General features: G+C 38.9%; 1 protein-coding gene across 2 annotated transcripts in view; it reads right to left on the bottom strand.

Annotated features, from left to right (window-relative positions):
- The window catches only part of vsig8a (V-set and immunoglobulin domain containing 8a), a 22,960-nt gene extending 13,359 nt beyond the window's left edge, over positions 1-9,601 (bottom strand). For both annotated transcript variants that reach the window (XM_008424678.2, XM_008424679.2), the window contains exons 1-4: positions 9,348-9,601; positions 6,808-6,983; positions 4,518-4,722; positions 516-668 (exon numbers count right to left, since the gene is read on the bottom strand). In XM_008424678.2, coding sequence (XP_008422900.1) covers positions 516-668; positions 4,518-4,722; positions 6,808-6,983; positions 9,348-9,447 — 634 coding nt within the window. In that variant the 5' untranslated portion in view covers positions 9,448-9,601. The remainder of the gene's footprint in view (positions 1-515; positions 669-4,517; positions 4,723-6,807; positions 6,984-9,347) is intronic.
- Between the last annotated feature and the right edge of the window lie 1,562 nt (positions 9,602-11,163).

Raw genomic sequence — 11,163 nt, 5'->3', positions numbered from 1 at the left:
CACGGTTTGTGCATTGCTATGTGTTGGTCTATCACAAAAACCCTCAACAAAATACACATTTTTTTATTGTAGCGTCAAATATTAAAAAAAAGACTCAAGGGGTGTGAATACTTTTGCGAGCCACTGTCTGTAGTTTGTGGCAAACAATAGAAAGAACAACTCGCTAAACCTGTGATCGGGACAAAATGCCAATGATATGCAGCTAATCCACCAAAGTCCACGGAAAATAACTGCACGCTCATCTCGAGTGTGCAAATCATTACTTCTTCATTTTTCTCCTGGATGACTCATCATGTCAATGTGTAAAAACCACAGTAAATCCCTTTTAGGAGAGAGTTAATAGGCAGCTATTGTGGAGTCAGGAAGACAATGGGTCCTTCGATTTTGTGCACAAAGGATCCAATAACACAGTGCCTCCTTTTCCAAACAAGCCTACACACACACAGACACAGACACACACACACACGCACTTTCATGTGCAGTAACAAGATGACATCAACAGAGGTCAGACTTACCCTGTGTGGCAGCAGCAGGCATGGGGTCTTTGCTTTCTCTCCGCCACTTGTATGTAAGGGGAGTGGATCCTTCAGAGGACTCGCAGTGCAGAGAAACGGCTCCACCGACCAGCTCCCCTCCTTCCAGCCAGCAGCGAGGCACAGATGGTTTTACTGCAATCACAAAACCATCGGGGTTTTTCCTGCATCGCCATTTCTGTCGCATTTATTTTATTTACAGGCAGGGTGAGTGGAAGTGTTGAATAAAAAGGGGAAAGGCTGAAAAAGAGAGCAAATAAAGCAATACCTTTTGAAATATGCTCAATGAACTAAATAATGCCTTCTGACAAGGAAAAGAGAAACAAAAACAAGATTAAATTAAATTCAAATCAGATGAACAAGCCCTCCTTTTTGAAAATAATACCAAGCAGCTTAAAAATAATTTAATTCCAACAAAATCTAGGATCAATTTCTCAAAATAAAACGATCTAAAAAAGAAGAAAAGTGAAGTGAGTCGTTACCTCGCAGCTTTCCTTTCATCGCCGTCTCTTTCAAACTGCTAGCCGCTTATGTAAGTTATCGGCATAGTGCTTTCTTCAGRTTGTAAGCCTTTCATTACAAGTTTGATATTAAAGGTCAGAATGAGAGAAGGCGATRATTACAATATACAACTATAGAAAAGCCAAGGCCTCAGATCTGAACATTTCCCTACAATAGCTGCTCTCATCCAAGGTCCCTTCAACGCATCGTTGCAGGCACTTTAAATATATACTTTAAATATATTCAAACAAAACTTTCTCCCACAATGATTGTGTCCCTGAGTTTAAAATATAAATATTTTCATGATCTTGACATTTTTTCTTTGTCTTATTGCCTTAATTTGTCGAAGCAGTGCAGAAAAGATTTTAAAACTATTTAAGAAATGCCAATTTTTCACATTTTGTGTGGGTGGGAAAGGTACAGAGCCCTCCAGGGGACATGAGGAATTTCAGTTTTTTGCACCAAAGCGTTAATAATAATAAACACGTTTTATTATTATAAAACACAGCAAACTAATGGTGGTAGAGGACAGCACTGAGTTAACTTGGGGAATCTCATCTGTCCGTGTATCAATCAATTCCAAACCTCTTCTTTATTCTGTCACAATTATCAATTTATTACATTTTTATTACCATGCTCCAAACTTTGCGAGGACTGACCACCCCGTTCACCCGCTTCCTCATGAACACAGAGCCAGCAGCCAGTAACCTTCCCATTCATACCTGATGACGTCACGCCCACATCGACACGCCCACCACCAGGTGTCAAAGCCGCTGCTCCTGTCATATCAATAATTACTTATTTCATTCATTTGGCTCTTACAGAGCCTCAGTGAAAACGTGTTTATTATTATTAACTYTTTGGTGCAGAAAACTGATTGAAAATCGATTYATTTACTGCATGTTTATCTGTTAAGGCTAAGATGGAACRGCACTGAAAGCRGCCATTTAAACCATTCAGACACGAACACAACAAACACAATCAGATGACTGATTACCCCGCGATAATAACTCAATAGTCCATGGAAAAACCTTATAAGCTTGTACTAAAGCAGAAAGTACGGCAGCCACCGTAARAAAGGCTTACAGTATCAATTATGCCGCGTGAACTGATCAGTAGATTATTGCGAGGGAACGCAAAAGAAAAAAAATTCCCCATGTCCCCTGGAGGRCTCCGTAGAAAGGCAACAACATGAGAATAATCCTCAACTCTTAATATCAGCCCAGTTTTAGTAATATGATTGATACAAATAAGTAAAAAACATTGGCCAATACCGATGTTAATGTCAATATTTATGTTTTTGCCTATTTAAACTGATGAAGTTTGGAATTGATTTTAGTTGGTATTAAAGTTACATAATAAAATTAACATTATAACTCTACTAGGTATCGCTTTATTAAGGTTGTTTTTACAATAAGTCTCCAAAACGTTGCCTCGGACGAAGGCAGAACGAAACACCCAGAGGAAATACTAGCTAATTAAGTTTGGATCATTTTTTAAAAGACTTTTTTTTCATCATCATGCATGCAGAATGAACTACAACTGTAAACTGCAAAGTAAGTAAACATTTGTGGTGATTTGTCAGCTTATCATTAAATGGAATGATCTGCTTAGACTTGATAAGATTTCAGCCTGCCAAAATTGGCGAAAAATATAGAAATATATTCACGTAGCAAATATTGGAACCAAAACAGAAGAACTTTACTAACTTTATCATTGAATGTGACATACAGTAAAATTATTTACTTATAATAAGATCACTTAAAGCAGAATTAGAGCGAAGAACAACAAAAATCGGGAATCTGCTTCCATCTCAACTTGTTAGCACAACCTTAGCACCAAAAGTCCCACAGCCTGTTGCCTTTAAGCTTATAAATAAAGCAACCTAAATAAAGTTTAACTTTTTACAAGCAGAARGACAAATGGCAGGAGAACAAAAAGCAAAAATAAACCACTCTCAACTGATCTAATATTTATTCCTGCTTCAGAACAAGCTAACTGTTAGCACAACTAGCTACATATCTCATTRACTAAGAGCAGCATGTGAACTCCTGAAACTTAAAAGTTTTAATTTATTATTCATCATTCAGTCTTAAATTGGCGCCAAGCATCTTAGAAGAGCATCTGCTGTACAATTAAAAAGTAGAAAGTTAAAAGTGAAATTACCTGGAGCTACAATTAGCGACGAAAACGGTACGTCTTGGAAAATAAAAACCTCTCCTCAACTTTTACTTGCAATAACATTTGAGCACGTAAGTTATCTTGGCTTCATTTCCAGCAGGTTGGGTTGTGTATCGTATTTACTGGTAAGAAACTAAACAGCATCAAAGATAAAATAAAACGTTTTTGRCTTTAGCAGCGTTTAGGGAGGCAGACAGGAACATTTGAACAAACCAGCTGATACCAAACTACTTTTCTTTTTTACGTTAGACGTAAAAAGAATTWGTGCTAGGAAGTAAAAATATTTACTTACMTAACTTTTTGTTCTCAGTCAGCTTTTTTCCCCACATCTAGTAAWTAGTTTTATATTTAGCAGCCACTCCTTTTACCTCTAAATKATCAACCCTCAATCATGTCWGCCTCTTGCCTGCATTTGAGTCCTTTACAACCAATAATGACACCAAGAGCTTTWAAATTTATGGAAATGCAAACTTATTGCTTTTGTCCTGTAAGTAAACAGGCAGATAATTATTGAAGYKATTGCTCAGACATATTTAAGTGATAGAATTTCTTAATATGTTGTGCCAACGTTCGTAGAGTAGCAAGGCCAATTAGAGCTAAAATATTATTTGTGATCTCAATAAAGTGTGAAAATTATTTATTTTATTTTTGTTCATTTCTGCATTAAAAATACCAGAATTTGAACGTAACTTAATATTTTTGTCTGTCCAGTTAGATATTTTTTAAAATATTGGATCAGATTGCAAGATAMATTTTTGACAGAATACTAATTTTTTTCTACTTTTGTTATTGTACAAGTAGGTTAAAGTAGTGCTGCTCTTACTTCAGTCAAAAGACCAAATGCCACTGGTAAGTCATGACACCTCTATTGTTTCTATTTCCAAAAAGAAAGGTCAAAATCTTGTATTTTCTTATTCTTGATAGCTTGTTCTGCAGCAGTAACTGTAAGCACTATTGGAAGACCAAAAGAAAGTGTTTAAGGTCATTGGAACTTCTTAAAAGACAACATAATCAGCTAGTTAGCTGAAGTTAACCTGCCTGTTCATTGTGTCTCACTTTCACTTCACATGATTGATGAACTTCTGTTGGTCCGTCACATAAACTCCCAGAAAAACACGCTGAAGTCTGCGTCTGTGAGGAAACGTTCAAAGAGGCTGAACATTTCTGTATTTTTRACCCAGCTGCCAATAGAGCAGCGCTGTGACATTTTAAAACACGCTTCCTTCACCCCGTCTCAAGCTCTATTGTTAAGCGACTCCCATAAATAATGCAGCCATGTGACAGGTCAGTGTCCAGTCTTACCCTTAACCACCAGTGACACCTTGCGGGTGTCGACCCCAGGCGACTTCTTCACTTTGCACTGGTAGGTAGAAGTGTGGTTGCGTGACAGCTGAGCGATGGAGAGAGAAGCGTCGCCCTTGGAGGGATCGCCTGCAGCAAAGCTGAAGCCTTCGGTAACTCTAGGACCTCCATGGTCGTACTTGGTGCCGCCGGTGTATGACAGAAGCTGGAAAACAATACGAGAAAAACATTCAATCAAGCTTTAAAAAAAACGACACTTGATAAGAGATGTCAATCTCAGCAAAACTGTAACTTTCTCTTTTCCGAAGCTCTCTGAGCTCATTGTTCAAGTTTCACTGCAAGCTCACTGTGGAGTCCAGCTTCTGCGCTCATGCTGGCACACTTCCAACCAGACAGCAGGGAGTAGTTTTCTCACAAAGCAGCAGTGAAACACCCAGTGTTCACCCTGTGCCAAATTCAGCTAGATAAAAATACATTTTTGCTTAATTTGCTGGGAAATCTCAACTCTCGTGGAAATCTGTGGGTCAGAACGCACGTCCCAAAAGGAATGCTAATGACTTCCTGTGAATTGCTGTGTTCCTTCTAATCTTTTTTAGATGCGTAAGAAGGGCCCCTGTTGACTCATGTTTTAGAAAAGCATGCAAACTATTTCAGAAATCTGCGCTGTTGAGGTTTTTCAAAGTCACGACTAAACAAATGCTTGGAAGAAAATCTACTGGTATATTTATATGAATCTTCTGAATAGTTGTACTCACTCAACTCATTTTACACCTAGATTTTTATCAATATTCTCCCTTTAACATATTTATCCTTTTTACTTTTCATGTCAAACATCAACAAGCTGAATAAACTCATACATATTTTGAATAACTGTGAATGACTTTTGGCCCACTCCCATTTGCAGAATTGTTTTATTCAGACTCATGAAAGGTCTATTTAAGTCATCCTAATTGAACTTAAGAAGAGACTTTGATGAATTCACTTTGAAACCTTCTATTTTCTTCAAGGACTGGMTTTAAGATGTGTTTTTGATAAATCTCCTGCTGCATGAAGAGAATGCACTTTAGCTGTGGGTCAGGAACCAGTTGATTTTCTGGCAGATAACATAATTTACGGTTAAATCAATCACTGGAAGTTGTCCAAAATGAGAAAACAGAAGGAATCGGTAAGAAATCTAGTTCTTTTTCACAGAACTTCATTTTCAGAAGAGGGATGTTTTTGTTATTTACAGTTGGCTAAAACCATATTTTACTTTCAAATATTAGAAACGTGCAAATCTGCAAAATGCAGAAAAYGAAACTGTAAACATCAGACTTTTTTTCATGCAAACTTCTAATTTTACAACATGAAATAACATTTTCCTCCATCCATCCATTTTCTTGCACCCTTGTCCCTTGGTGGGGTCGGGAGGGTTGCTGGTGCCAATCTCCAGCTAACGTTCCAGGTGAGAGGCAGGGTCACCCTGGACAGGTCACCAGTCTGTCGCAGGGCAACACCGAGACAAACACTCACACCTAGGGGCAATTTGGAGAGGCCATTTAACCTGACAGTCATGTTTTTGGACTGTGGGAGGAAACCGKAGTACCCGGAGAAAACCCACCATGCACAGGGAGAACATGCAAACTCCATGCAGAAAGACCGGGACCGGGAATTGAACCCAGAACCTTATTGCTGCAAGGCAACAGCTCTACCAACTGTGCCACTGTGCAGCCCAATATAACATTTTTATTTTTGGGAAATTAAAGTTACAACTATATCTGTGTTTGTAATAAATAAASATTTGTTAATTCGTTTGGCAGCTTCTGCATGTTTTTAGTGAAAATTGATCACAGTTTAAATATAACCATAGTCTATGATTTTGGGGTATTAAAATGAAAGTACAGCCACTTCACATCAGGACAAGCTTTTTAAAAGCAGAAACATGGCTAAATTACAAGTTTTAGGATTTGAACTCAACATTTTTTACAGCTGCTTGTGTTCCGATTCTTAATAAGGAGAAATCCTTTGATTTTCTAGCCAAATTTCTTAAAAAACACTTGGATTCAATGTTGGAGATACTTCCTGGAGAGAGGAAGGCAGTTTAAAAGAAAGATTGTGATGAATTGCACTTCCAGCTGCATGCAAGAGCTGAACAAACACATGGGGCTCATATCCAACATGTCTGAGATCAAAACACTTAAGATTTTAGTGAGTTAATATTTTTTTCTCAACAAAATGTAAAACTGAAGACGAATAAGAAGAAAAGTTCTGGTGCTTTCAGGACGTTTCTTTACGTTATCTTGCATCTTACCATCTGATCCTTCTTGGTCGTGTCTGGACTGAGCACAGACCATTCAATGTCAATTTCTCCGGTGTCCAATAAGCTCGGCATGTAGCTGCAACCCAAAGTCACGGTGTCGCCCTCGGCCCTCTGGACGGTCTGCGGGCTTGTCGATGTCACCTTCAGCCCTCGTGTGCATCTCAGCTCTGCAAGTTCAGACCATTCTTGAGATTAGTCACAATCAAACAAACATTTTAATTTACTCTTTCTACTACCAAGGGTTAATGCTGTCCTCTTTCTGAYTCACCGAGCTACAGCTTGTTTCTGTGCTCCATTCAGGCTGTTGGGGTTACCGGAAACGTGGGAAACAAAACCCCTCAAATAGAAACAAAAGCGGCCAAACAGGATGTGAGAATGGGGTTTTGAGTTTTTCAGGGGTTGCAAATTGAAAATGTCGYCATCAAGAACATTTCAATAAGAGGCTGAGTGTTCATGGAGCTTTTTGCRAAAACCATTCTATTCATTGCATTGTATCTACCATAAGACCCTCTACAACATTGTAATCCTCACAAACCCTTGAAGGTTTCAACTATTTCAAACCTATTAAAAAAAAAAACAAAAAAACGAAGGGTTCAAAACCAGAGCTGGAAAATAAAATCCCTCTCTGAACCYACTCATGACGCAGAGGCTTTAAATCCTGAAACATTCATCTTATCAAAACAAATCTCAGTACAGATAATAGGAGAAGCTTGAATTGGGCTCTTATTTGCCCTTTGGGAGAACGGAACATGAGACTATAATTGAGCTTTTCAGGGATTTCAAGGGTACTGTTTAGTATTTTTGTAAAAATCAGCCCATAATGCTTTTATTCCACTCCATGCGAGTACGCTTCTGTCCTAACATGCATGAAATGGAGCAGCATTTTAAATAAAATACCAATGTTTATGTGTAGCTCAGGGGACACCAGTGAGACTAAACGTGCTGCTAAGAGCCACACTCTGAACAAAGCAAGCACAGACTTAATTTTAAGAACAATAGGGAGTTGGAAAATCATTTCGGAAGAGAACATCGGACCTTGTTGGAGAAGCTGTGGCTGCCGTGGTGATGTTGGGCAAACTCAGATCCCCTGAGGCCCCACTTTCAGCAGAGAACAGATACGAAGGTCATCCTGATTGCTTCTTTCAGACTCACAGAGTGGAATTGAATTCAGAAAGTTAAACAATTTTCACCTTACAGTGGATTGCAGAAATATTCACACATTGAGTTTTGTCTTTTAAACTGCAACCAATGACTTTGGTATATTTTATTGGGACTTTATGTGATGGAACGAGAAAAGGTGGCGCATAAATGTGAAGGGGAAGGAAAAGGACAGATGGCTTTACAATATTTTTTGTGATGTGCTCATGCAGAACTTTGATACCCAGAATTACTGCAAATTCCAGATCAAACAACAGGAATTAAAGGGCTTATGTTTGGAAAAGTCCAGGTCTGTGTAATGCAGCTCATATGGTTGCCAAGCAAAAACTSTGGCATGGATGAAATTTGGTGAGGTCACACAGAACGACTTTGAGGAAATTCTGGTCCACCATCTGGCATCAYAAGAAAGGGAAGCAGTGTACCACCATGACGGTGAGGAAATGGTGCTGACTTCAACTTGGGACATTGTGAGTCACAGTGTCCATCCATTGTCTTACCCTAAATCTGGGGTCAGGTCACCGGGAGAGAAGATTTAGCAAAAAGCAGAATTCCCAGGCTTTCCCAGGCCAGCCGAGAGACACGCGGTCCCTTCAATGTTTCCTGGGTCTTTCACTGGGTCTCCTCCTGGCTGCTGGTAACCGCAATCTTGTTTGTTTGGTCACTGCCCAAACTTTGTGACCACCAGTGAGGGTAGGAACATGGATTGGTAAAGATTCACCTCTTAGCTCTGCCCTCACTTCACCAAAAACAGGCTAGTAAAGTTACTGCATCACTCCCCACGCTGCCTCCAAGCTGGGAAGCATGCGCTACACTTTTCCAGGAGAAGACAATGCAGAAAGACCACAGCATAAAGAGAAAGAGTTGGGTTACAAAACAACATCCTAAACACAGCTCTGCTCAATCAACCAAGAACAACAGCAAACGTACAAAGATGTGGTGGTCAACCTGAACCAGTGGYGTCCAAAGACAGTCATGGTTCATTAGCAGGACTCCGGAGTCTTGAGGAGGAAGTTTAAGCGTGTACAGCTGGCAGRACACTGACCTTTGAGGACCGGAGCTGGACACCCATGTCTTAAAGACTACAAAAGCCCCTCGAAGGCAGAGATTCACATTCCTGTATGAGAATTACCATGAACATTCATTTGGAGCAACAATGRAAATCCAGTCAGACAACAGACCTAAATCCAATCGAGAATTTGCGGCAAGACTTTAAAAACAATGATCAATGACAACATGAAGAATGGGTGACGCATGGTCTCTGTTGTAGCATGTAAAACAAGGAAAGGTTCAGGTTGTGTCAGAATTGCTGCAAGGCACTGTTARCTTGTGTGCAAACAMATGAATTCACATTGTTGTTTTGCCTGTGGCCATACCTGTGCTCATGAGCACCGCAGAGCATAACAGTAACCACGGTGGACAGCAAAGGTTGAAAGGTGTCCTCAGGTGAGAGCAGCTCTGTTTGCACATAATCATCCTGTTTAAAATAGAGCAAAAAGAGCCTCTCCACTTACAAATCACAAATTAAACCTATAACCAGATTAAAAATAAATGATATACCTGAAAAAGGGTACTGCATCCAAAAAGCTGTCCATGGAGAGCAGAGGARCAAATGAAGGTGTAGTGTTACTCCAAGAAACACCTCCTTTCCTTCTGATTCAGTGACAAAAAGCCTTCTGATTGGTCCAGTAATTTTCATTTTTCACCTTAGCTTAGCCAAACCTTCTATAAAATCTTGCATTTTAAGCCAAATTGTAATGAAATACAGTAAAACCAATTAAACGGGTATTTATAAAGCATGGATCCATGTGCCTAAATGTCAGTCATTGTTCTGACAAAGACGTTAAAACAAAAAAATGCAAACAATWGGTAAAATACCTCTAATATGCTGAARATATACCTGCAAAATTCAGCTTATATCTGCCAATTACCCACCTTTGTTTACTTTTTATGTAGGTTTTCCTCTACTTAAGCTCTCTTCAGACACTAATCCTGTCTTTATTTTCTCTTTTCATTTTATCAACATGACCAGAATATTGATTTTAAAAAAAACAACCTTCCCTTGGAAAGAAGAAAGCGTCTGCAATCCTGTTTTTGTCTTGGATACACAATATACCACATCCCGGTGACAGACCTGTTATTAAGCAGACGCTTTTAAATGGTAAGAAGGAAAACAAAGACAAGATCTTGGGTAGCAAAAGAAAACAACCCAACAACAGGTTTTTCAAGCAAAAAYACAAAGCAGCACAGTTCATATACAATACAAGAGTTTCTGAAAGAGTAGATATATTAATAATAGACTGCTGGGCTTATCTCTGTGGCGCATCTACAGAAAAATCGCCTCTATAAATCAGATACGGTGGGGGATCTTTCAGAAGACACGCACAGAAAATGGATTAGAAATARAGGATAAGGAGCTTTATCTGAACTCTGAGCTGCATGTAAAATATTGGACACTTTCTCCAGTTGTCAGCGCGTGTTTTTCACAAGCTTCTGAAAAACACTTATGTTTATTGCCACCAGTTTATAAAGCAGGAAAGTAAGCAAAATCTAAAACTGTACCAAAACCCTTGCTGACCTGTCACGCCAGTTCATTTTAAACTTTTGTAAATAAAACTTCACAAGTCGTGGATGGGTTCGGTTCAAAGAGAATATTTCAGAAATCCCAAAACACACATCCTTTTCTTTAAAAGTAACAAATTTGTTTTCCTTAAAAAAGGGGTTTTATATGTTTCCCACATAACCATGTAAGCTTCAGTTGTTATGAAAATACTGAATATATAGGAAGGAAGAAATGAACGTATAAACTAAAATGTTTTTTTGTCTTTCTCTAGTTGCAAAACACAAAAAAACACTAGTGGCTTATTTATTAATGAAAACTCCTCAACATGGTTCTGAAGTGCAGCGTTATGCAAGTCACTCAGGCCGAGCTTGATAACCTCTCTGACAGAGAAGATATGGGAATAAAATCTAGATTAGTCCGTCTGTCCTCAGTTTACCAGCTTGTGTAATTAGCTCCACAACATTCAGCGCCACTGARGCRAAMGCGACGCCATGTAGGAGGAGTTTGCATATGAACTGCTGAACACCTAGATGAAGATAAACAAGAACTTTATTGCCATTGTGCAGCACAAAGAAGTTGCTTCTTTGGTAGCCAAAGGTGCACAAAAAGGACTTCATGCAAAATAAATA

This window comes from Poecilia reticulata, linkage group LG12 (assembly GCF_000633615.1).
Source record: "Poecilia reticulata strain Guanapo linkage group LG12, Guppy_female_1.0+MT, whole genome shotgun sequence".
NCBI lineage: Eukaryota > Metazoa > Chordata > Actinopteri > Cyprinodontiformes > Poeciliidae > Poecilia > Poecilia reticulata.
Note: the sequence above shows the minus strand (reverse complement) of the source record. Positions and strands in the feature narration are given on the sequence as shown.